This window comes from Podarcis liolepis (assembly GCF_965112155.1).
Source record: "Podarcis liolepis genome assembly, chromosome: 7".
NCBI lineage: Eukaryota > Metazoa > Chordata > Lepidosauria > Squamata > Lacertidae > Podarcis > Podarcis liolepis.
The window spans coordinates 71063742-71091091 of record NC_139561.1 but is presented as its reverse complement, the minus strand read 5'-3'; the positions used below and the strand labels follow the sequence as shown (position 1 = coordinate 71091091).

Genomic DNA, 27350 nt, shown 5'->3' with positions numbered 1-27350 from the left:
CGCTTGCAAAGATGGTGCATGCAAATCCTACTTTTGGCAGGGGAAGCTATGTCTTTATTAGCCAGGTGTAGGGCAGGTAGGCATGATTTGACCAATAATAATCATAATCATAATATTTCTGGCTGGGTTTCCCCAGCCACTCTGGGCGGCTCCCAACAGAATATTAAAAAGACAATAAAACATCAAACACTAAAAACCTCCCTAAACAGTGCTGCCTTCAGATGTTGTCTAAAAATCAGGTAGTTGTTTATTTCTTTGACATCTGATGAGAGAGTGTTCCACAGGGCAGGCTCCACTACTGAGAAGGCCCTCTGTCTGGTTGTATGTAACTTTGCTTCTCGCAAGGAGGGAACCGCCAGAAGGCCCTCAGAGCTGGACCTCAGTGTCCGGGCAGAACGATGGGGGTGGTCTCGGCTTAGGCCTGGAGACCAGAGGTTCCCCAGTGCTGGGTAGACGTGGTACCCAGAGATATTAGTGACAATGGCAATAATAATGTTGCTGTTTGTTACTTGGCGCAGCCAAGGTGACCTTTTCAAAATGTGTCACCTGTACTATCCAAGAGGAAAATTTTCATTCTGACATGGCTTATTCTTTCCAATAACTTTTTTCCCCCTAAGAACTTAAGAAGAGCTTGCTGGATCAGGCCAAGGGCATCCTGTTCTCACATTGGCCAACCAGATGCCTGTGGGAAACCTGCAAGCAGGATCCAAACACAAGAGCCCTCTCTCTTCCTGTGGCTTCCAGCAACTAGAAATCAGAAGCATCATCTCCTCCAGCTGTGGAGTCAAAGCACAGCCAAGGTGGCTAGTTTCCTCCAGGGAACTTTGTCATATTCTGAATAGAGTCTGTCCATTGATCTCAATGACCTGGTCAAGGACCTCGATGATCTCAGTGCTCCTGGCCTGGAAACTCCATCCTTATTTATAGCGATTACTGAATAGCTAGGCAGGCAGAAGACAACCTCTTGCAATATCTGTATCAATTTGTGGCAGCCGCTGCAGGACAACAGGGCGGTAGGCCAAGAGATTGGATCAAGTTGCCTTTCTCCATAGATTGGGGATTGGGGCAGAGAGAGAAGGGAGCCTCGATTCTTCTATATGTGAGTTTTCAATTACACAATTAAATGCACAATTAGGTATAATTACCAGTGCTCAGGAGCCGCGACTGTTCATAATAGGCATGTAATCTACTGCAGTCACTGTTTATACTGCTCAGCCCCTCTCCCTAATGATTATGGAATGCTTCCACATTTGCATGGTTGCCATGGAAATCATGTTTGGAGCTGACAAACGGCACTCGGGATGGAAGGCCGCGATATTTCTTTGAGTAGGGGGGAAGCTGCAGCTGTGGGAGGGAGAAGGTTGGCTGTGGGGTCTGTGGTGGCAACTGCGGTGTCCTAAGAAGGTCAGAAGAGCCTCCCTGAATTGGGCCTATGGTTCGCCAAGTCCAGCATCCTGTTCTTCCGGTAGCTGTCTGTGTGGGAAGCCCGCAAACCAAGACCTGAGCACCACAGCACTCTCCCCACTTGTGATTCCATAGGAAGGGGTCTTCATAAGCCTTTGGTCATCAAGGTTAGTATCCATTTATATCCTCCGTGAATTTGTCCTCTTTGTAAACCGTCCAAGTTGGTGGCCATCGCTGCCTCATATGGAAGCGATTTCGACGGTTTAGTTTTGTGCTGTGTTTGAAGCATTCCTTGCATGCCTGGCATCTCCACTTAAAAGAGCAAAACCATTATGGCTAGTAGATATTTAAGAAGTTGCTGTTTAGGGTGGGTGTTTTAGATCCTATAAAACAGGCACATCCAACTCCCTGGAGACTGTGATCTACTCCCAGTATAAAACAACTGGCAGTGGTCTAATAATAATAAGAAGAATAAATTTTATTTATACCCCGCCCTCCCCAGCCAAGACCGGGCTCAGGGCGGCTAACAACCAATAATAAAAACAAGTTGATTAAAATACAACTTAAAAAACAAGATTAAAATATAACATTAAAACATTAAGATGCAGCCTCTTCACAGGAGGAGAAAGGAAAAAAGAAAGAGGGGGAGGGAATAAAATTGATTCTAAGCCAAAGGCTAGGCGGAACAACTCTGTCTTACAGGCCCTGTGGAAAGAAATCAGATCCCGCAGGGCCCTGGTCTCATGAGGCAGAGCGTTCCACCAGGCCGGAGCCAGTGTTGAAAAGGCCCTGGCTCTGGTTGAGGCTAATCTAACTTCCTTAGGGCCTGGGACCTCTACCCATTGTCATTGGCGGGGGGTGGGGAGACCAAAGTTGTTGAGCTTCTTTTAGGGTAGGCCAAAGTTGTTGAGCTTTCTTTAGGGGACCCCACAGTGGTTGAGCTTTTTTGAGGGAAGGCTAGAGTTACTCTGCTTTTTGCGAGGAGGGGGAGCGCTAAAATCGCTGTAAAATTACACCACTAATAACAAGCAGGAGCAGCAATACATTCCAACGGCAGCGGGGGGTGGAGCCAGCGATCATAAGGGACCCCGCAATCGACCATGATTGACCGCAGTCATTCAGGGATCAACCTGTCAATCACGATCGATCTGCTGGACATCGCTGCTATAAGAGGATTCCTCGGGAACACCTGTATTTCCCATGTGGGGTACAAATGTCTAAAGCTGTTAGTTGTACATGACAATGAAACCCACAGAGAGAAGGGAAAGTGTTTGGATAAATCCCAAACTTGAAGTGTGCTGCTTTGGAATACTCTGAAGCAGCACGGACGTCCTCCAAAGTTGCCCGAGCTTTGTGGACAAAGGTGCTTCCATGCAACCTGTTGTCAGGGACAGGGCAGAGGAGGAATGGTGGAGGCCGCCTCCCCAGACTGACCCTTCCAGAGAAGAAGACGACGGTTTAGAATTACAACAGGGGTTTGAGGCAGATCACAGCTCAGAGGCAGATGAGGAGAAAAGCTGGGAAATTATGGGAGAAGAGGAGGAAGAAATGGAAGCACCAGGGGGTGACAGCTGATGGACACAGTGTTTCTAGAAAGCATTCCAGACCTCCCCTCTCTCCCAGAACCCGGCGAGCATTGAAAGTAAGAGAGCAAAGAGCTCAAAGGCAGAGGGCACTTTTCAGCACCTGTAGCAATGACGCATGAGGAAGTGGGAGAGACAACACCATTATTCTAAGAGGCTGCATTCCCAATCCTCTCTCTGTAAATATTGAATAAAAAGCAGGTGGTAAGGACTTTTCCTTGTCTTATCCGTTCCTGGCAACCTGCCGTGGGGGTTGGTTCTTCTGCCGCCTGACACCTGTCTATTGAGAATTCCTTCTGATTTATTTGGAGGGAGATTAGTCAACATTGGCTGTTTAATGACCAGCCATTTCTATTCATTTGCAGAGAAGTTAAACAATGTTGCATCATTGCAAGTGCTTTCTTATCCTTTCCACTGCATTCTCTCATCACTTTCTGTCAGCAGTAAATCACACCGTTCTAAGTTTGAGTTAACTCTTTGTTAGCAAAGATACAATCTTCACCGACTTGGCAGTGTGTCAGGCGTAATGAGCACAGCAGCTCATCTGTGGTACTTCTTACCCCATGAATCAGTTGCCGAGACTGAAAGTCCTCACCTAGCTACAGCCGTCTTAAGTCCCCTCCTCTCTAGGAGACCCCACCTGCAAACAATCTTTTGGAGAAGTAGGTTTGTTGCATGAGACTTCCTGGTCAACTATAATTGTTCAAATTGAATATGCTTGTACAGGTATGTGCCTGAATCCTGCCTGAAAATAGTGGCTGCCTGGAAACGCCCCAATTCTGAGTGACAGTAGTGCGCCTGCGAAAATCGATGTCTTTTCCTCCAGGGAAGTGTTGGTTTTGACTGACAGCTCTAGCTTCCAACCAGGGAATAACTTTGACAGAGGGGTGGGGGGGGTGCTCTTTTCACTTCTGATCACAGTGCTCTGTGTTTGGAGGGATGTTGGAGGAACAGATCTGTTGCTGTCAACTGAGCAGAAAACAAAAAGAAATATGCAGGCTGCTTTTTGTACATCACAGTTCCCTGAGCTCTGCACCTGTGTATCCGAAATGTTGCAAGTTGTTTACCTGGGGATGTCTGTGTGATGTATGCGATTTTCATGCTTATTCTTCCAAAACACTAGGAGGGGAGCAAATCTTTCTACCTAAAGACTTTCCTTGTACAGGAAAGTGCAAGGAAAGTTGCTATCCTTATCTGTCTGAAATTTGGTGGGTTTCTATCCCCTCGGAAGGTGACAGAAATTGCGGGGAAATTGAATCTAATTCTGTTAAGCTATTTATTTATTTATTTATTTATTTATTTATTTAACCAACAACCAAAACACAGTGAAACCCCCCAGGCGGCTGATACATTGGGTATACATAATCAATAATAACATATTCATATGTACAATTCTTAACACTCCTCCCTCCACAAGGTTTATTTAACTTTTAACATTTTAATTGCTCCAAATTGTTCAAACCTGCCCAAATAATTCAATATCTTCTCAAACCAATCCTCCTCCTTCTCACTGACCTGAAACCCTTTCATTTTATGTATCTTCACAGTTAGATATTCTAAGATTCTAATGTTTTTTCAATTTTCCCTCCATTGGTTCCATTTAAGCAATAAGAATAAGAATAAGAATAATAAAGTTGTAGCCAGTTTCTCATTTCCCTGTGCAAATCAACAGGGAACGACATCAAGCCTCAACTTAGGAAGCTATCTTATACTGACCATTGATCCACCTAGTTCAATATTTTCTAAACTAACTGGCAGTGCCTGTCCAGAATTGCAGACTGGATTCTCTCCCAACTCTACTTGGTGATGCCAGGGATCGAACCTGAGGTCATAGAATTGGAAGGCACCCCAAGGGTCATCTAGTCCAACCCCTTGCAATGCAGGAACCTTTTGCCCAATGTGGAACTCGAACCCATGACCCTGGGATTAAGAGTCTCGTGCTCTACCGAGTGAGCTATCCCAGATCTCCCTTTTTGCCTACAAAGTAGATGCTCTACCACTAAACTGCCACCCTTCCCCCATATGTGGGCCTTAGATTTTTCTAAGCGAGGTTCTTACTCAGTTCTCTGACTCAAAGTGGGTGTGAAGCAGTCTGTGCCAAATTAACCCTGTGAAACGCCCTGAGACCTCCGGATATAGGGTGGTATATGTTTTGTTCAGGGACGCGGGTGGTGCTGTGGGTTAAACCACAGTCTAGGACTTGCCAATCAGAAGGTCGGCGGTTCGAATCCCTGCAACGGGGTGAGCTCCCGTTGCTCAGTCCCTGCTCCTGCCAACCTAGCTGTTCAAAAGCACGTCCAAGTGCAAGTAGATAAATAGGTACCGCTCTGGCGGGAAGGTAAACAGCGTTTCTGTGCGCTGCTCTGGTTCGCCAGAAGCGGCTTAGTCATGCTGGCCACATGACCCGGAAGCTGTGGCCAATAAAGCGAGATGAATGCCACAACCTCAGAGTCGGCCACGACTGGACCTAATGGTCAGGGGTCCCTTTACCTTTACCTATGTTTTGTTCTCATTTTGTATTTTTACGTTGTGAACTGCCCTGTGATATTTGGGTGATGGGCGGTATACAAATTTGATCAATAAATAATAATCAATAAATTTAAAGTGTCTTTGTCTTATTTTTTAAAAAAGTATATACTCCCTTTCACACATGAATTAAGGCAGTGTACTACAAAAGATCAACTACTTTAAAAATCATTTTAAAACACAATAAAGCAGCGTGCTTGAAACCTTAAAAGGCCTAACATAAAAAGAAATTAAGTTTCAGTATATGCCTTGGTTAACAAAGGTGCTTTTAACTGCTGGTTATGGATGCTTGCTGGATCTCTCGGCATCTTGGTATGAGAAGTGGGATGGCTGATTTGGATCAGTGTTTGGCACTCCTGCTGTCCTTCCTTTGCAATCTGTTGCTAATAATGCCTGTTCCTGTGGCCGTGCTGGTTGATTTAGTCAGAGAGCCCTGTTTGAGCAATTGGCTATCTTGCTTCATTGTCTCTCCGTTCCTTGCACTGAATATGGGCTGAGAGTTTGCCAGAGCTGTCAACCCAAAGATTTACTGTGTTGTCTCCAGATGCTCAAATGAAGAAGAAAAAGGGCTCCCTGTGGGCCTCGCAGAAATGAGGCTGGCTAGTGACCGGATGCTATTTCTCTTGATTTGAATAGTCTTCAGGATTTCGTTTTGCAGCTTTCAAAGAGAGTCTTCCTGTTGCACTTGCTTTCTGGTGATGATTGGGGAATTTCCCACAACTATATTTTTTTCCACAGAGATCATTTATGAAAATGCCTTGTTTTCATAACATTGTGCAATACCAGTCAAACTGATCGGGTTCGAAATTTTGTTTAGACATTTTTCTGGTGGCTATCTCAGGAAGCATTCGTTGTGTGAGGATGATGATTTTATTGTTCCCTTGTACCTACAGGACCGCCTTTCCTGGTACAGTGGTACCTTGGGTTATGGACCCTTCAGGTTACAGACATTTTAGGTTACAGACTCTGCTAACCCAGAAATAGTACCTTGGGTTAGTAACTTTGCTTCAGGATGAGAACAGAAATTGTGCAGCAGCTGCGCGGCAGCAGCAGGAGGCCCCATTAGCTAAAGTGGTACCTCAGATTAAGAACATTTCAGGTTAAGAACGGACCTCCGGAACGAATTAAGTTCTTAACCCAAGGTACCACTGTATGTCCCACGGAGGACCTTACGGTCTTCAAACAAAAACACCTTGGAAGTCCCGGGCCACAGAGAGGTTAGGCTGGCCTCGTCCAGAGCCAAGGCTTTTTGGGCTGTGGCCCAACACTCTGTCACAAGAGACTAGTGCCCTGCAGGATTTGACATCTTTCTGCAGGGCCTGCAAGACGGAGCTGTTCTGCCAGGCCTTTGGCCAAGGCACAGTGACCCCCTCCTTCTGTAATCCTCATAGAACTCTAACCCAATGGTTGCCATTAATTTGATTCTGAATTGATTTTAGAATGTATTTTAATTAATTGACTGTGTGATTTTATGTACACTGTGCTATTTTTAATTGTTAGCTGCTCTGAGCCTGGCTTTGGCAAGGGAGGGCAGGATACAAATAATATATATATATATATATATATATATATATATATATATATATATATATATGTTTTCGTAGATTTTCACGGGTACAGGAATGCAGGTTTTGGTGTCCTCGGGTGTCTTCCCGTGTAAAAGTTGGGGTGTCTAGGCGACGTTTCGACGAGGTCTCACTCGTCATCTTCAGGCTGGTGCTTTCGGCTTCTTGTTACTGGAACAGAGCGGGATCTCAGTGTTTGAGTTCCTATAAATACTGTAGAGGGGTGTGGTGTATTGCCTCAAAAGTTCTGGGCAGAGGGGAAGTTCCCAGGCTAGTGTTCTTTTCTTCTTTTGTTCCTTAATTACTTGAGGGATATCTTGAGTGATTTCTTGAGTGATATTCTGAGTACCACTTAGGTGGGTCATTAGGTGTGGATTAGTTGCTAAAGCCTTCGTGTCTTGACCTCTTGAATTTGTGAAGAGTTTTTCTGGGAAGATGGCTGTACTGCACTTAGTTGTGCTTTGGCTTGGCTTCGTGTATAGGGGCGAGCTGTGGTTTTGTGCCCTGTGCCAGCCAGATCTGTGTAGGGATTGCAGGGGGGTGCAGCATCCGGAGGTGCCACTATGGTTTGGTTACTGGATGGTGTCTGTAATTTATCTGTGGAGAGGGTCTGGGTTTGGGTCTGGTGTGGTTGATTGGTGGTGGCGTTCTGTGTGCCTCTGGATCTGGTGTCGGTTTTTGTGGGGAGGGCTAATTTCCAGATGTCTGGCAGGCGGGACGTGTCGTCACGCTTGTTCATGTTGTGAGGGTGTTTCTCTATCTCGATGGCTTCCATGATTATTCTCTTGTGGTGATGTTCCATGTTAAAGAGCAATTTGGAATCTGCAAAATTAATTTCGTGTCCTGTTTCTTTCATGTGTTGGAAAAGAGAGGAAGATTTTTCTTCTTTTTTGACGGCATTCTTGTGTTCTGCGATACGTGCATTTATTCGTCTGTTTGTTTGTCCAATGTACGTGGCTGGGCAGACTTTGCAGGGTATTTCATAGACCCCTTGGTTTTCCAACTGGATTTTATCTTTGGGGTTTCTGAGGATATTGGCTATTTTTTGGTTGGTGCAAAAGGCTGTTTTGATATTGTGTTTATGGAGGATTTTGCTAATTTTATCTGTAGTGCCCTTGATATAAGGAAGGAGGGCCATGCCATTGTTTTCTTCCGTGTCTTGGTTTTTGGGGGGTGTTTCTTTTTGGATTAGCTTCTTAACCCTGTTTTGCTGGTATCCATTGGCGATTAACACATTTGAGAGATTCTGTAACTCAGTTGTCAAGTGGTCTTTGTCAGCCAGGCGTTTGGTTCTGGAGATGAGGGTCTTGGCTACGGAGTTTATTTGTGCAGGGTGGTGGTGTGATTGAGCATGTAAGTAGCGGTTGGTGTGTGTTTTTTTCCGGTAGATAGTGTGTCCTAGGGAGCCATCAGGTTTTTTGTAGATTAGGACGTCAAGGAAGGGAAGCTGGTTGTTGGCTTCTATTTCCATAGTGAATTGTATTTTGGGGTGTAGGCTGTTGAGATGTGTGAGGAAGCTATCTAGTTTTTCTTTCCCGTGTGGCCAAATTACAAAGGTGTCGTCAACATATCTGAGCCAAAGTTTGGGTTTGTGTTCTGACTTGTCTAAAGCATTGGTTTCAAAGTGTTCCATGTACAGATTTGCGATGACCGGTGAGAGGGGTGATCCCATAGGTGCTCCTTCTATCTGTTTGTATCTTTGTCCATTGTGGATGAAGTACGTGTTGGTTAGGCAGTGGTTGGTCAGGTCCAGGATGTATTCGGGGGGATTGTATTTGTTTTGAATGGCTGTCAAGGCTTCATTAATGGGCACTTGTGTGAAGAGAGATACAACATCGAAGCTCACAAGTAGGTCATCGGGATGTAGGTTTTGCTTCTTTATTGTTTCTATGAACTGGAAGGAGTTTGTAACGTGTGAAGAGATGGATTCTGCATAGGGCTGAAGTTGCTTAGCGAGAAATTTAGCGAGATTTTGTAGAGGTGAGCCTATGGAGCTGACTATTGGTCTGAGTGGTGTTCCTTCTTTGTGTATCTTGGGGAGGCCGTAGAGTTTGGGGCATCTGGATGATTTTTCTCTGGGGATGATTCTTAGCTGGATTTCTTCACTGATAGGAGAGGCTTTTATTTTGGATTTGGTGGTTTTTTCCAGATAGGTGGTGGGATCTGTTTTTATAGGTTGGTAGGTAGGGTCTTGGAGTAGATTTGATAGTTTTGCTTGGTAGTCCGATGTGTTCATCACAACAGTGGCATTACCTTTGTCTGCTGGGAGAATGATTATGTTGTTGTCTTTCCTCAGGTTGGTGAGTGCTTTCTGTTCTTCTTTGTGTAAATTGCTTCTGGGTGGTTTGCTGGAGCAGAGGATGTTGGTGACTTCAAGTCTGATTTTATTGGCTTCATCTGGGTTGATTTTGGTTAGGCTAGCTTCGACTCCGCATATGATGTTTTCCGTGGGGATGCGTCTCGGGGGATGCGTCTCAAACTCTGTAACAAAATCCACCCTGCACTCTGGGACAAATGCAAACAACTAGCCGTCTGGAGAGCTGAAACTGAGACCTCACATAAGACAGACACACACACCAACAAACTCCACAAACTAGAGAGACGCCAGAAGCCCAGCCACCCTCCACAACAACCCATGAAACAAACAGTACATAACATATCAGACAGGATCCTCACCTCAACTGAAACCAAAGTACTCTCCAAAGGTTTCAACTTTGCAGTTACCCCGAGACGCATCCCCACGGAAAACATCATATGCGGAGTCGAAGCTAGCCTAACCAAAATCAACCCAGATGAAGCCAATAAAATCAGACTTGAAGTCACCAACATCCTCTGCTCCAGCAAACCACCCAGAAGCAATTTACACAAAGAAGAACAGAAAGCACTCACCAACCTGAGGAAAGACAACAACATAATCATTCTCCCAGCAGACAAAGGTAATGCCACTGTTGTGATGAACACATCGGACTACCAAGCAAAACTATCAAATCTACTCCAAGACCCTACCTACCAACCTATAAAAACAGATCCCACCACCTATCTGGAAAAAACCACCAAATCCAAAATAAAAGCCTCTCCTATCAGTGAAGAAATCCAGCTAAGAATCATCCCCAGAGAAAAATCATCCAGATGCCCCAAACTCTACGGCCTCCCCAAGATACACAAAGAAGGAACACCACTCAGACCAATAGTCAGCTCCATAGGCTCACCTCTACAAAATCTCGCTAAATTTCTCGCTAAGCAACTTCAGCCCTATGCAGAATCCATCTCTTCACACGTTACAAACTCCTTCCAGTTCATAGAAACAATAAAGAAGCAAAACCTACATCCCGATGACCTACTTGTGAGCTTCGATGTTGTATCTCTCTTCACACAAGTGCCCATTAATGAAGCCTTGACAGCCATTCAAAACAAATACAATCCCCCCGAATACATCCTGGACCTGACCAACCACTGCCTAACCAACACGTACTTCATCCACAATGGACAAAGATACAAACAGATAGAAGGAGCACCTATGGGATCACCCCTCTCACCGGTCATCGCAAATCTGTACATGGAACACTTTGAAACCAATGCTTTAGACAAGTCAGAACACAAACCCAAACTTTGGCTCAGATATGTTGACGACACCTTTGTAATTTGGCCACACGGGAAAGAAAAACTAGATAGCTTCCTCACACATCTCAACAGCCTACACCCCAAAATACAATTCACTATGGAAATAGAAGCCAACAACCAGCTTCCCTTCCTTGACGTCCTAATCTACAAAAAACCTGATGGCTCCCTAGGACACACTATCTACCGGAAAAAAACACACACCAACCGCTACTTACATGCTCAATCACACCACCACCCTGCACAAATAAACTCCGTAGCCAAGACCCTCATCTCCAGAACCAAACGCCTGGCTGACAAAGACCACTTGACAACTGAGTTACAGAATCTCTCAAATGTGTTAATCGCCAATGGATACCAGCAAAACAGGGTTAAGAAGCTAATCCAAAAAGAAACACCCCCCAAAAACCAAGACACGGAAGAAAACAATGGCATGGCCCTCCTTCCTTATATCAAGGGCACTACAGATAAAATTAGCAAAATCCTCCATAAACACAATATCAAAACAGCCTTTTGCACCAACCAAAAAATAGCCAATATCCTCAGAAACCCCAAAGATAAAATCCAGTTGGAAAACCAAGGGGTCTATGAAATACCCTGCAAAGTCTGCCCAGCCACGTACATTGGACAAACAAACAGACGAATAAATGCACGTATCGCAGAACACAAGAATGCCGTCAAAAAAGAAGAAAAATCTTCCTCTCTTTTCCAACACATGAAAGAAACAGGACACGAAATTAATTTTGCAGATTCCAAATTGCTCTTTAACATGGAACATCACCACAAGAGAATAATCATGGAAGCCATCGAGATAGAGAAACACCCTCACAACATGAACAAGCGTGACGACACGTCCCGCCTGCCAGACATCTGGAAATTAGCCCTCCCCACAAAAACCGACACCAGATCCAGAGGCACACAGAACGCCACCACCAATCAACCACACCAGACCCAAACCCAGACCCTCTCCACAGATAAATTACAGACACCATCCAGTAACCAAACCATAGTGGCACCTCCGGATGCTGCACCCCCCTGCAATCCCTACACAGATCTGGCTGGCACAGGGCACAAAACCACAGCTCGCCCCTATACACGAAGCCAAGCCAAAGCACAACTAAGTGCAGTACAGCCATCTTCCCAGAAAAACTCTTCACAAATTCAAGAGGTCAAGACACGAAGGCTTTAGCAACTAATCCACACCTAATGACCCACCTAAGTGGTACTCAGAATATCACTCAAGAAATCACTCAAGATATCCCTCAAGTAATTAAGGAACAAAAGAAGAAAAGAACACTAGCCTGGGAACTTCCCCTCTGCCCAGAACTTTTGAGGCAATACACCACACCCCTCTACAGTATTTATAGGAACTCAAACACTGAGATCCCGCTCTGTTCCAGTAACAAGAAGCCGAAAGCACCAGCCTGAAGATGACGAGTGAGACCTCGTCGAAACGTCGCCTAGACACCCCAACTTTTACACGGGAAGACACCCGAGGACACCAAAACCGGCATATATATATATATATATATATATATATATTATTATTATTATTATTTATATCCTGCCCATCTGGTTGGGTTTTCCCAGCCACCTTGGGCAGCTTACAGCATATATAAAAACAAAATAAAACTTCAAACATTGAAAACTTCCCAAAACAGGGCTGCCTTCAAATGTCTTCTAAAAGTTGTATAGCTCTTTATCTCCTTGACATCCAAAGGGAGGGTGTTCTGCAGGGAGGGCACCATTTTTGTGAACCGCCCATGAAGAAGGATGTAGTAGCCTGTTTCTCGATGGAGTCTTTGGGAAGGGTATGCCATGAAAATCCACAAGGATCCCTTGCTGGGAATCGTGGGGCTGACATTCTTTTTGCACTGCATGCTGCATGTACTGCATGCATTCTCTGCTGATTGGGACATAGAAAAACCATGGTTTTGCACAACAGCTGATTTGCAAGTGCCTTGTTGGGGGGGGGGTCAAAGAAGAGCTGCAGCGGGGAGGTTAGATCTTTGACTTCTGCAGGAATGTTAGTTCCCAGAGTTCCCTGAGAAGTGGGATTTCTTGTTAAACCACTTTGGGAATCTCCAAACACCTTTCAACACCTTTGGCAAACTATACTCCCCAGGAATTTTGGGGGAAGCCACAAGTGTCCAAGGGCCTTCTCGGTATTGGCGCCCGCCCTGTGGAACGCCCTCCCATCAGATGTCAAGGAAATAAACAACTCTGACTTTTCGAAGACATCTGAAGGCAGCCCTGCTTAGGGAAGTTTTTAATGTTTGATGTTTTATTGTGCTTTTAATTTTCTGTTGGGAGCTGCTCAGAGTGGCTGGGGAAACACAGCCAGATGGGCAGGGTATAAGTTGTTGTTGTTGTTGTTGTTGTTGTTGTTGTTGTTGTTGTTGTTGTTGTTGTTATACTTCCAAACTACAAACAGTGCAACCTCACTCAGTACAGATCAAATTACCTGGTCTGGAATAAGCTTTGATTAAAGGGCGTACCCTGCGCTCCTCTGAGAGGAAGGTGGGCAGATATAAATTAAACGAGTAAATGAGTAAATAAAAATATTTGGTGTCCTCCTGCGATTGCTGTCCTGCAGCAACCCCAGTAATTCCTGCAGATTCTCCTGCATGGTTAGCTAGCAAGCCACACCCCTTAATATTGCTGTTACTTTAACAACACCAATAGGCTTTCTTTCACTAAGAAAAGATTGAACCGTTGATCTTTCAAATTTAGTAACATCCCTTGTAATACCCGAACGCATTCAGTTACAATAAAAATGCTTGATTTCTAGAACACGAAAACTTTTTGCTTATTTTTATCTCGTGTTTCTCTATAAGAAAGCCTTACTGGAGCCATGTAGAAATTCTGGTTAGATTGCATCTTTCTGATAACCCAAAATCTGCTCAACTCAGTTGAGCGTTCATTTTATAGTGTAGATTCATTTTCCAATATCTTAATTTACTTGATCACATTTCTTTATTAAAAAAGCATAGGCCACACATCCAGGGATGGGAGAGAAATTTGCTTCAGTTCTTAATTAGAGGCAACCTAGCAAATGAACCGAACATTTGCACTTACTTGAATTTTGCGACACCGTTCTCCAGCCGAATAATGTGTAAAAAAATGGATATGCTAAGTTATAAAGTTTGCATATAAATGCATATATTAGTGAAGGTAATATGCAGAAATGTGTTAACTTTGGAGAACTTGCTTTGCAAAAAGTGAGCATCTTTTGCAAAATTGTATGCAAAAAATGTGTATATTCGAAGAAATTTGAGCTAAAATTCTGAAGAATTTTCATGAGGACTTTAAGGACTATCCATTAGCTGTCCTTTAAAAGTCACACTTCTCTGAAGTTTACAGTACAGTTCTCCAGCCAAGTAATGTGTTCCCAAATGTATATAGTAGGATAAAGTGTTCATACAAAGGAATACAAACCTGCTTAGTGGGAGAAGTTCAGACTTAAACATTAATTATATTTCACGAGGACTTCCTTTTTTAAAAGTGATGTGCAAATGTTCCAGTCAGACTGCTTAGATCTACACAAGTTGATCCTTTAGAGTGGCACCACCAACACTTTGAAACAACTTGCCCATCAATATTGGGCTGGCATCCTACCTAGGTGTGTTAACTTTTATATGTGATTTTAGCAAGTATCAGTGTTATGAGGTTACTGGTTTTGTTTGATGTTTTAAAATGTTTCTTATATACTGTGTGTGTGTGTGTGTTTATGTTTATGTGTTTATTAAGTATTTTTCATGAAGTATGTTAGACCATCTACTGTAAACAGCTTAGAGGTCTTGTTCTAGTAAGCATTTTTTTTATACACACACACACACACACACACACACACACACAGTTGTACCTTGGTTGACAAACGACTTATGAGTCGAGTGTTTCGGCTCCTGAACACCGCAAATCCGGAAGTGAGTGTTCCACTTTTCGAACGTTCTTTGGAACCCGAATGTCTGGCACGGCTTCTGATTGGCTGCAGGACCTTCCTGCAGCCAATCGGAAGCCACACCTTGGTTTCTGAACATTTTTGAAGTTGAACAGACTTCCGGAATGGATTCTGTTCTGCTTCCAAGGTACAACTGTGTGTGTGTGTGTGTGTGTGTGTCTCAGCAAGAAGGGGGAGATGCAAAACCAAGAGGAAGCCTATATTGACAGATTCACTCATCAGTAGTTCCATTAACACAATAACTTCTGTGATAGCTGATGCCATACCCCCATCCAGGTCCCCCCCCCCACCAGTCCACACACCAAAGGAAGCTCAGCACTTTGTGGTCATTCAGCATGCTCAGTATTCATTCGGCTGCTCTCTTTCTTTCTTTCTTTTTTTCTTTTCCTTTTTTTTGGGGGGGGGGCAGAAGAGGAACCTCTAAGCACGCTCTCATTTCTGAGCAACTCCATTCTGGCTGCATAGCTAATATCAGCACCTCACTTCGCTAATAGCGGGAGTTATTGTTGATCATAACTCTCACCTTAGGGGAGCAATAAATCAATGGGAACCGTTGCTGTGCAAATGTATCAATGACAACTCTGTTAAAAGTTCTGTTCCACCAGATTAAAGGCCTTTCGGGCATGCAAAAGTAATAAGATAGCTGAATTATCTTCAGCTTGGTTGTATTAACAACTCTTATCACATCAGAGAGCGTTTTTTAAAAATAAATAAATAAACAACAAAACAGCAATCAGCAATCTTTTCTTGAGATGGATTTTTCTGATGCACAAGGTTACATGTAACATTTGTATTATAATCTACATCATTTTGTACAGATAATTATCATCCCAGTCTTTTCACTTTAGGTATAGTATTTAATCTCTCTCTCTCTCTCTCTCTCTCTCTCTCTCTCTCTCTGACATCCCCGTAATTTATCTGCTTTATTTCCAAGAATAGCTGTTTTGCAAAGTTCTGCTCTACTGCATGCACATTAGGATCATCTCATTTCTACCTTACCAGCTGCAACTGTCTATACTTTTTCTCAGAGCAATTTAAATTAATGATCTCTTTTTCCTTCAAACAATGATAATTTATTCCAGCCTTCGTTGCTCTCACTGTCTGCCCCACCCCATCTGTAGTCAAAGCAATCTTGTATCTGATCCCTCACATAGGGTTGGCATGCCAGTTGTGGGACTGGTAATGCATTCTCAGCGGACTGGTCATTTGACCGCCTACTTCTGGTGTGGGGAACCTCAGGTCCGGGAGCCAAATGCGGCCTTGCAAACCTCAGAACTCTATACACAAGACATGCCCCTTGCTGGATCTGCTCCATATACCCCAAATATTTTTGCCTGGCTGAAATGTGTCCTTGAACTCCAACCATGCTTCTTGCTTGTCTGAATGGAGGATTGGAGAGGACCGTGTGAGTATGTATAGAACCTGGTCAGTGTTAGAAACTCAGATATATATAGTGGTACCTCAGGTTAAGTATTTAATTTGTTCCGGAGGTCCGTTCTTAACCTGAAACTGTTCTTAACCTGAAGCACCACTTTAGCTAATGGGGCCTCCTGCTGCTGCCGCGTCGCCGGAGCACAGTTTCTGTTCTCATCCTGAAGCAAAGTTCTTAACCCGAGGTAATATTTCTGGGTTAGCAGAGTCTGTAACCTGAAGCGTATGTAACCCGAGGTACCACTGTAATCTAATCGCCAAATGGCACCTTAAACCTAGGCTGCAGTCACCACAATGGAATGTCTAGGAGCTGTTTCCACCCCCCCATTGGATTTGTTGTGGCTGTTGTTCATTCCATTTCTATACCACTGTATATTTTAAAGAACAAATCTCAAAGCACATTAAAACATCAGATAAAACAATCCAGAATAAAACTAATGCAAGCTTCAAGAAAAATATTTCAGATCCTTTGCTTTCCCCAGTCGCCATCATGGCATCCAGAGATTTCCATGTGGCTGTACTTGGACCAGCACAAGTCACAAAACGTGCCTGGCCCCTGGCTAATTTTGTACACTGAACCCCCATCATTCAGCGCGGACACTGAGGTCCAGTGCCAAGGGCCTTCTGGCGGTTCTCTCACTGTGAGAAGCAAAGTTACAGGGAACCAGGCAAACAGCCTTCTCGGTAGTGGTGCCCTCCCTGTGGAACGCCCTCCCACCAGATGTCAAAGAGAAAAACAACTACTGTATCTGACTTTTAGAAGACATTTGAAGGCCGTCCTGTTTAGGGAAGCTTTTAATATTTGATGAATTGTTGTTTTTTAATATTTTGCTGGAAGCCGACCAGAGTGGCTGGGGAAACCTAGCCAGATGGGCAGGGTATAAATTATTATTATTAATATTAATTAATTAATTACTTAATTTCTCCACCCACTTTTGCCTCTGGCCCCACCCCCAACTGAGAAGGTTGCTCAGAAGAGAATGTTGCCCTTATTATTATTAATATTAATTAATTAATTACTTAATTTCTCCACCCACTTTTGCCTCTGGCCCCACCCCCAACTGAGAAGGTTGCTCAGAAGAGAATGTTGCCCTTGAGCTGAAAAAGGTTGTCCACCTCTGGCCTGCTGTGCCACATATTCCATGAAACCAAGAAAGCTCCTGTGTATGGGGCAGCTTATCTTTTTAATGTCATTGTCATATCATTTGTTAGCAAGTGGAAGAGCAAGGGCTGCCTGCCTCCTAGTCCTGTAGCCATCAGGGACAAACCCAGAAACATTTATTACATTTTATGTCTCACCCTCCACAAAGTGGCATACGTGGTTCTTCCCCACCCCCAGTATTTTATCTTCTAAGCAACCCTGTGAAGCATCAAACCTGGGAGGCCAAGGTTCAAATCTCCACTTGGCCCCAAAGCTTAGCCTTGGGCCAGCCAGTGTTTCTCAGTCTAACTTACCTCACATGGTTGTTGGGTGGTGGGTGATTGATGCATGTATACTTCCTTGAGCTCCTTGGGAGGAAATAAATGCAATAAATAAACAAAACAAAACATTTGTCTAGTAGTAGATAGGTAGCCGTGTTGGTCTGCCATAGTCAAAATAAAAAATTCCTTCCAGTAGCACCTTAAAGACCAACTAAGTTAGTTCTTGGTATGAGCTTTCGTGTGCATGCACACTTCTTCAGATACACTGAAATAGAAGTTGCCAGATCCTTCTATATAGTGAGAAGGTGGGGAGGGGTGTTACTCAGAAGGATGGTGGGAATGGGAGATAGGCAGATAGCTGGGAGAGCCTGTTGACGACTCTTAACGACTGTAATAGGTCTTACAGGAAAAGGCAAGGGGTGAGAAGGTGAGAAATGGCTTAGTTATGTATAGTGAGATAAGAATCCAATGTCTTTGTTAAGCCCAGGTCTTTTCATGGTTTTAAGTTTGGTAATGAGTTGTAATTCAGCAGCTTCTCTTTCCAGTCTATTTCTGAAATTCCTTTGTAGTAAAACAGCTACTTTGAGATCTTGTATAGAATGCCCTGGGAGATTGAAGTGTTCTCCTACTGGTTTCTCTGTTCTGTGATTCTTGATGTCAGATTTATGTCCGTTTATTCTTTGGCGTAAGGTTTGGCCTGTTTGTCCAATATAGAGAGCTGAAGGACACTGTTGGCATTTGATGGCATACACAATGTTAGACGATGAGCAATTAAAAAGTCCCGAGATGGTATGTGTGATGTTGTTGGGGCCAGTAATGGTGTTGTCCGGGTGTATGTGGCAGCAAAGTTGGCATCTGGGTTTATTGCAGGCTCTGGTGCCAGTGTCTGTGTTAAGTCTGGTTGTAGTATTATTGTGGGTTAGGAGTTGTTTAAGATTGGGTGGCTGTCTGTAGGCAATGAAAGGTCTTCCTCCCAGAGCTTGAGAAAGAGAACTGTCATTGTCCAGGAGAGGTTGTAGATCTCTGATGATGCGTTGTACTGTTTTAACTTGGGAGCTGTATGTGATGACTAGAGGTGTTCTGTTATTTTCTTTTTTGGGTCTGTCTTGCAGCAAGTTCTCTCTGGGTATCAGTCTGGCTCTGTTGATCTGTTGTCTAACTTCATCTGCTGGGTATTTTAGTTCTGAGAAGGTTTGCTGTAGATCCCTTAGGTGAGAGTCTCTGTCTGTAGAATTGGAACAGATGCGGCTGTAACGTAGTGCCTGGCTATATACAATGGACTGTTTGGTATGTTTGGGATGGTAGCTAGAGGCATGTAGATATGTTTGTCGGTCAGTTGGTTTGCGGTATAAGGTGGTGTCTATGCGCCCATCCTGTATTTTTATAGTAGTGTCCAAAAAATGTATTTCTTGCATAGATTGATTCATTGTAAGGTTGATTGTGGGGTGAAAATCATTAAATTTCTGGTGAAAGGTGTCCAGGGTCTGTTGACCATGTGTCCAGATGATAAAAATATCATCAATGTATCGCAGGTACAAGACAGGTTTGAGTGGGTAGGAGTTCAGGAAACGTTGTTCTAAATCTGCCATGAAGATGTTGGCATACTGTGGGGCCATGCGGGTGCCCATTGCTGTGCCGCTGATCTGAAGAAACAGGTCATCACCGAATTTGAAGTTGTTGTGGGTAAGGACAAATTGGCAGAGTTTGGTGGCAAGGTCCGCTGTGGTTTTATCTGATATGACAAAACATAAAACAAAAACATTTGTCTGGTCAACTGAGCAAATCTCTCTCTCTCTCTCTCTTAACCCATTAACCTCGGACAGGCATTTAGTAAGTATCTGCATCACTGAAATATGAACATCCTGGATTAAATTTACGTCAAGGAAAGAGCCACTCTCATCCACTCTCACTTATAATTTCAGCAAACCTTCCCTCCGGAACAGCATCTGGAGTGTTTTGTGTGCCAGGATTGTAAATTAGACTCGTAGGCCGGAATCCAAAGAGCTACTTCTGGGCTCCCCTAAAAGGATTTGGACATGCCCAGTGGGATTTAAAACTTCATGTCTTTAAGTAGCAAATACCCATAATGGGTGAAGAAATAGCTTTTGATGTTCCTCTTTGCAGGGCTGGCCCACCCACCCTGAGGCAAGTTGAGGTAACTGCCTCAGGCGGCAGGATCCACTGGGGCAGCAGACCCCAATGCCAGTCTCTCCCTTCCCCCTGGTTCCTGGTGTAGATCTTCCCTCACCTATTCTTCCCTGTGAGCGGGATGCCATTTTCAGATCTACCTTGGGTCCAAAATGTCTTGGGCCGGCCCTGCCTCTTTGTTTCAAAGAAGCAGTGGTTTTAGGCAGTGGTTTCTCTCAGGCCTACATGGATAATCTGAGGACTGAACATAGGATCCTCTGCATGCAGAGCAGTGGCTTGCCACTCAGTAATAGTCCTTCTGAAAGTCCTGGTGTCAGGTGTAAGGCAGGTGGGCATGACTTGCCTGAAACAACCTCTCGGGCCAAATTGTGAGGACCAAATGTCGCTTGAGAGCTGGAGTTTACCCACCCTTCCTGTACTAGATTTGATGGTGCTTTTATATACGACATTGTTTCATATATGTTTTACTGTATTTTGAAATCTGAGGAACCAATTCATAGGAACCAATTCATAAACTAAACAGTGGTACCTCTGGTTGCGAACAGGATCCATTCCGGAGGCCCGTTCACAACCTGAAAGGAACGCAACCCACGTCTGCTCATGCGCGGGTCATGATTCGCCGCTTCTGCGCATGCGCGTGATGTCATTTTACACGTCTGCACATGCACGAGTGGTGAAACCTGGAAGTAACCCTTTCCAGTACTTCTGGGTCGCCATGGGACGCAACCTGAAAACGCTCAACCTGAAGCAAGCATAACATGAGGTATGACTATACAGTCGCACCTTGGTTCTCGAACAGAATGCGTTCTGGGAGTTCGACTCCTGGAACCATTTAAAAACCAAAGCATGGCTTCCAATTGGCTGCAGGAGCATCCTGCAGCCAATCAGAAGCAGTGCCAGATGTTTGGCTTCCGAAAATCATTTGAAAACTGGAACACTCACTTCCGGGGTTTGATCGTTCGGGAGTCAATTTGTTCGGGAGCCAAGGCATTCGGCTTCAAAGGTGCCACTGTAATAATAATGGAATAAAATTTCAAATAATTGCTGTCAGTAGCTGAAGATACACTTGTTTACTCTGGCCTTTGAAACTTGATCCTGGTTTCCTCCCTGTATTGTGTTGTATGGACTGTTGATTTTGGCATTATGGGTGGGGTGGGAATTTTTACTGCTTTAGTTGTGTCCTTTATATGATGTAACTCACCCTTGGATCTTGGACCGAAGGGCAAGTAAGAAGTACTACTACTGCTAACAAATGCTACGAATGCTGTGAGAACCCATTTACTCCAATGACTGAGTCCTTCCTGGACAGCAAGAACACTGTGCCTGAGAAAGGAAAAGCAGCGCATGGAGGCATTCAGGGTCTTGTAAGCAACTGCCAAAATTGAAGGGCAAACGAAAACCAGAGGAGGCCCAAATAGACAGGTGGATTTTCTGTGGGAATGCACTGCATAGAGCTCGGGGGGGGGGGGGGAGAAGCATTGAGAGTGAAATTTCTCCAGCAGATTTCTCTCCCTACCCCCATCACTCATCTTGATAAGCTCACCTGAACAGCAACAAACACACCAGAAGCTTACCAGTGTGTGTATGTCTATCCAGAGAAGGGCAAATATTGTCCACATTTAACAGCTTTCCCTTCTCTCTCTCTCTCTCTCTCTCTCTCTCTCTCTCTCTCTCTCTCTCTCTCTCTTTCTCTCTCTCTCTCTCTCTCTCCCCCCACAACCAGCTTCTAAAACAAGCTTAGATAGTTGTGAGCTGAGATAAACACATCCCTTTAGCCAGCACTTGCCTCCAGCACTGTCCAATGAGCCGTGCAAAAGCTGATCTTCAGTGTGACGGGCCAAACAGCAAAGCTTTTCATCTTCCCAAGGCTTGTGAGGTGGGAATTCATGTCACGGGGCTCTGCTTACTCAGAGATGCTCCGATGGGTCCTAATGGTATCGGGTGTCTCCATTAGGGAGGGATTCAAGTGCATACCAGGCAATTTAGATATGTGCAGTTAAGGTGGATCAAAGTGCTTCTTTTTTTTTTTTTAAGTCCACTTTAAAAGCAGACAGACTTTCTGCAGTTAGGAAAGTGACAGGGAAATGCTTTGAAACAGGTGGGATAACTAATGGGAAAATGTATAAACACCCTGCAGGCAAAGAAGAATGAACGCTCATTGTTGTATAACCTCCCCGCTAACAAATTAGAACAAATGCTCACTAAAGAACGTCTGTAGCTCTGTGGCAGAGCATCTGCTTTGTGTGCTGAAGGTCCCAAGTTCAATCCCAGGCATCTCCAGGTGGGGCTGGGAGAGAATATTGTCTGAAATCCTGCAGAGCCACTGCTAATTGGTGTAGACCATAAGTCTTCAATCACTTGGTTGGGACACACAAGCGGGTTGCAAAGCTACAGCAGGTGGGTTGCAGCACAGTTTTTGCTGCCATCTTGGATTCCAGCTAAAGCTGATTAGAGCAAAAGAGAAGAACTATATGCGATGTCTGGGTTAGGACGTGTTCTGGTGAAACACTCATTTTATCGTTTTCCTTGAGTGCTGCATTTTGGCAGGAGAAAGGCATGGGCCTTTTTAAAAATAAAATGCTTATTTCTGGCTAACCACATGCCCCGCGTTCCTGTATCGATGCCTCACTAAAGGTATAGCTCCGTATGTAGCAAGGGCACTCTGTTCACTTTCTAGTCTATTTCTATGGCTTTAAAGACTTCTTCCAGAAGGCAAAACCACTGGGTTCCAGTAGCTTTTCACCCTGTCTGCTAAGTGTAAAACCGCTCCTTTTGGTTTAGTAGTAACGCCTAAGGTACACTTCTCTGTGAATTGCCATTTTAGGATTAACAGTGTGCCTTATTAGCATTATTACCATACTTTTCAGTGTATAAGATGAGGCTGTTTTCTTTTAAAATTATGTTAAAAATTGGGGGTCGTCTTACACATGGATAGTGCATGGGGGGGAGTGTGGGATTGGTTGCTGTCATGAGCTGGAGATTGTCAGTGGCTATTGGGCATGTTATTGGGGCTGATGTTGATTGGCTGTCACTGCGGCAATTGGGTGGGCGATTGGCGTCTTCTGTCGGTGAGGGGATATACAATAGGTGGCTTTTCTGATGCGTGAGATCTCCCCTAAAAAAAGCTGAACGGCTCTGGGCCCCACCCCCCCAAAAGCTCAACAACTCTGGACAATCTCCTGCCATTTTCTAAATTTGGAGTCCCCCAAAATAGGGGGTGTCGTATACATGGGGGGGCATGTTATACACAGAAAAATACGGTAAGTATAAACTGAAATGTGAAAAGGGAGTCCCACTTTGTAGATTGTGAGTCAGAGGTGCATCTTGAGAATGGACCAGTTGGAGACCACTGGCATAGACAACACTAAGCTGCATGCACGAATGGTCTGACTCAATGCCAGGCATCTTCCTATGTTCTTAAGGACAGATACGGGCAGACCTCACCAAAGTTTTGTGGAAGAAAAGCAGGCTGAATACACACACACACACACACACACACACACACACACACACACACACCATCTTACTTCAGAGGGAAGGAGGGAGGGCTGGAATCTCCCTGTGCAAATACAAACCGAATATCTTTCTGCAGGCTGCAGCAGCTAATTATATTTAATTCAAAGAGGCGAACAAAAGGCAGCAGAGAGGGCACGGATCCTCTGCAGACGCGGCTGGGGCAGGGGGAGCCGGGAGCCCTTTGATCATTATACTTGGAGTGTGTAGGCTGCAGCCCACTTCTTCAAGCACACAAAGGGCTTTTGTCTGCACGTCGATGTCAAGTGCATATGTGTGTACACACGCTTGCTGGTACCACGGGTCACTATCGTCAGGCGCAGTGAAGGGGTGGTGACAGTGGACAACTTCCCAAGCAGGAATTTCCTCCCACCCCCACCCCCCAAGGCTTTATTTTTTCCACAGAATGTGCCCCCCCTGCCAATACACACACATTTCATTTATTTCCACAGCAGTTAATTGATGTTTTCCCCCAAAAAACCCTTCTTTAATGGTTTTTATTGTATGGTTTTATGTTCCTACTAGTGGAAAAAACCCTGCTCTGACAAATCTTTTATGACTTGGTCGTATACAAATATCTTTATGAATAAATCGATAGGAACAAGGTGGGTATAGGATTGAGGCTTACAACTGCAGTCACACCATTCATTTAAAGCACTTAAAGCACTACCGTACTTTTCCATGTATAAGACAAGGTTTTCTTTATTTAGAAATAAGGTAAAAAATTTGGGGTCATCTTATACACGGGATAGTGCATAGGGGACATGTGTGATTGGCTACTGCCATGAGCCGGAGATTGTCCGTGGCTATTGGGCGTGTTATTGGTGACTGCATCAAGGGCTGGTTTGATTGGCTGTTGCTGCAGTAATTTGGCGGGTGATTGGCTGCTTCTGCCGGCGAGTGGCCAGATGATAAGCGGCTGTTGAGATGGGTGCTAGTGGCAGCGCAGGTCATGTGGGTGAGCGAATTTCTGCATTCCCCCCTAAAAAAGCTCAACAACTCTGGGCAATCTCCCCCCATTTTCTTAATTTAGAGTCCCCCAAAATAGGGGGCATCTTATACATGGGGGAGTGTTATACCCAGAAAAATACGATACTTTAAACAGTCATGGCTTCCTCCAAAGAATTCTGGGAGCTGTAGTTTGTTACGGGTGCTGAGAGCTGTTAGAAGACCTCTATTCCCCTCACAGAACTACAGTTCCCAGAGTTCCTTGTGAAAAGGGATTGATTGCTAATGCATTCTTGAGAGTTGTGGCGCTGTGAGGAAACGAGGGGTCTCCCAATAACACTCTTAAACTACAGCTCCCAGAATTCTTTGGTGTAAACTGTGAGTGTTTAAAGTGGTATCATAGTGCTTTAAATATATAGTGTGGAGGTGGCCTTAAAGAGGAACACATTTTCTCTCACACAGCATAGAATACCTCTTCTGAAGTGGTGCCTGTTACCAGTAGTAGTAGTTGTTGTTTTTAAATATATATTATAGGTTGTGATATTTAAAGGACGTGGTTAAAAAAAAAATCCACACCTCCGTTGACAAGATTAATTAGAACATAAATTTTAATTACCTTAATCAAGTAATTGGTTTTTAACTTTGCCATAGCCAACTGTTGTGGGAAGAGCTACGGGATTGCTGAGGCGAGGGTGGGAGGTTTGCCAACCCAGCATAGGCTGTGGCGCAGCACAAAATGGCTGGCGTGTGTGTGTGTGTGACATACCACAAAATGGCTATCACATGGCAGAACCACAAAACGATGTGGGCTTGCTTTAGGGGCACCTGTTCAATGCGGGAGAGGCTGAACCAGTGCAGATGGGAGCTAAGAAGAGCATTCAGTCTCTTGGGCACCATGGATTTCTGAAGGGATATCGAAAGAGACTGTTTGCTTGCACCATAGGAGGTGCTGGTAGGCACACTAATGCTATGTTGGCAGCCCTTGCACAACTCCCATTGGCCATGCTGGCTGGGGCTGATAGGAATTGTAATCCAACATTGGAAAGCCACAGGTGCCCTGTCCCTGAGTAAAGGGTCACAGGTAGCAGGGCTCAGAAAGTCCTTGGAGATCTACTTGCCCGTCATGAATAGATAAAAATGGACCTCAGTGTACAACATAGCTTCATATGTTCAACTTGAGGCCTCAAGGTGAAAGAGGGGAGCATCCTTGCTGCTTGCTTGTCTAGGACCCATTGCATTAATGCATGAGCACATTAGTATTCATGCATGAATAAACGTCACCTGCAAGTTAGAGGAAGCTTAATTGTCAGCGGCTTAAGTGCAGTTACTAAAGAAAGCGATAATCAGGAAATATAGACACCTTAATTTAAATCAAATTAAGCAATCCGTTTGCATCTTCTGGGTGGGTCTTTCCGGCATAAGGCAAGTGTGTCTTCCACTCATGACCATTTAGTACAATATTATAAATGCTGACTGGCAGCAAGCACCACACCCTCCCAACATTTCTCCCATGAAAACAGTGATGTCCTATTTCATAATAGTAACAATAATAACAATAGTAATTTATTTATTTATACCCCACCTATCTGACTGGATTGCCCCAGCCACTCTAAGTGGCTTCTGGCTCAGGAGTCGCAGAAGCTCGCCAGGGTTTTCCCAGTCTTACCTGGAGATGGCAGGTACTGAACCGGGGACCTTCTGAATGCACAACAGGAGCTTCACCTCTCCTCTCTTGCATGATGCGGTCAAGAGCCAGGGGAGAAGCAGAGCGCTCGTGCTTGCTTAAAGCATAGTTTATATTAAACGATCGTTTAACGCCATGTACGAACCAGCTGTATGACACCCCGTTGCAAAAATGATAGTGCAAATAAAAACAATTAACTGGTAATCGCCCTGCGGAAACAGAGGGATTATTATCAGTAGCCAGCATAGATTTATTAAGAACAAATCATGCCAGACAAACCTAATTTCCTGCTTTGAGAAAACTGGTTTGCAGCATGTGTACAAGCGTGGACTCTCCCTTTGCTTGGGTGACAACGAAGCCCCCAGCCTTTTAATTGTGTCATAATAATAGCAATATCCAAAGTATTTTTGCATCAGCATCATATATTTAGCTGGGGGGCATTGACTAACAGGGACTCAAAAGAGTGGTGAAGGGTTTTGCCTGATCTCCTCCTATTTTCTTCGGGGTGTCACAGAGAGGTTTGGCCAAAAGCAGAATTCCGGTCAGTTTCACCCCCTCAATTGATGGAGGTTCCTGAATATCAGGGAAGCCTATATCAGCCAGATTAGAACATCAAACTGTTACTCTTTGTTTATTTCCAAGTGCTCAGTTAAAACAGTTCCCAGCGTGGGTCGCAATGTATTAAAAATAAGCAAAGGGGCATCTGAATATTGTGATGTACATTCAGTGTTTCACAGAATGCACAACAGTGGCATCTAGCGTACTGAATGAAATGATCATATGCAGATGTAATAAATGCGTTTACAAAACATTAGTGAAAAGTGGTAAAGCTGAGAGAGTTCACGTCAGTGTGAAAGTAGAATTATAAAACTGATTTACTTGTCTCTAGCAGCAACCCCAGATTGTGAAGTTGGATAAACTCAAAGAAGCCAAACTGAGTCAATTAATGAATATCAGTCCCAGCCCCCTGTCATAAGACCTGATGATCTTTGTTTTGGGTTCAGCTTTCATCATCTTACCAACCTGTAGACCTCCAGATGGCCTGGACCAGCCTTTCTCAACCTTTGGGTCCCCAGATGTTGTTGAACTACAACTCCCATCACCCCTAGCTAGCAAGGCCAGAGCTCAGGGATGTTGGGAGTTGTAGTTCAACAACATTTGGGGACCCACAGGTTGAGGCCCTGGACTATGATTCCCATCAGCCCTCACCAGCACGTCCAATGGTCAGGGGTGATAACAGTTGTAGTCCAAAACATCTGGAGGGCACCAGGTTGGGGAAGGCTGCTTTAGAACTGGAACCAAGACTGCGACACTGATGTTTCAGGAGGAAAGCAATGTATCAGCACAGGAATGGTAACTCACTTCAAATCATATCATTTTGCTCAACAGCCTCATTTATACATTGAACAGGACTGGGTAAGGGCTGGGCTTGCATATCGTCATGTTCCAGCTCTTATTAGTGAACTTCCTTCTTGTTAGATTGCTGGGCTCTGGTGAGGCAGTTTGAGGGTTAATGCCACCCCTGTTGAGCAGAGTTTTTGGAGGCT

General features: G+C 44.4%; 2 protein-coding genes across 4 annotated transcripts in view; one reads left to right on the top strand and one right to left on the bottom strand.

Annotated features, from left to right (window-relative positions):
- NKAIN1 (sodium/potassium transporting ATPase interacting 1) overlaps positions 1 to 27350 on the top strand; it is a gene marked incomplete at its 3' end in the record, with an annotated part of 62111 nt that overhangs the window by 9296 nt on the left and 25465 nt on the right. The window lies entirely within an intron of this gene.
- On the bottom strand, positions 3064 to 10235 carry LOC310711093 (uncharacterized protein; the record flags this gene model as incomplete). Its single annotated transcript, XM_083512566.1, has 3 exons — positions 10133 to 10235; positions 8280 to 9331; positions 3064 to 3090 (listed from the first exon to the last, which is right to left on the bottom strand). Exons 2-3 carry the CDS (start codon positions 9312 to 9314, stop codon positions 3064 to 3066), a joined length of 1062 nt encoding a protein of 353 aa, XP_083368692.1. The 5' UTR covers positions 9315 to 9331; positions 10133 to 10235.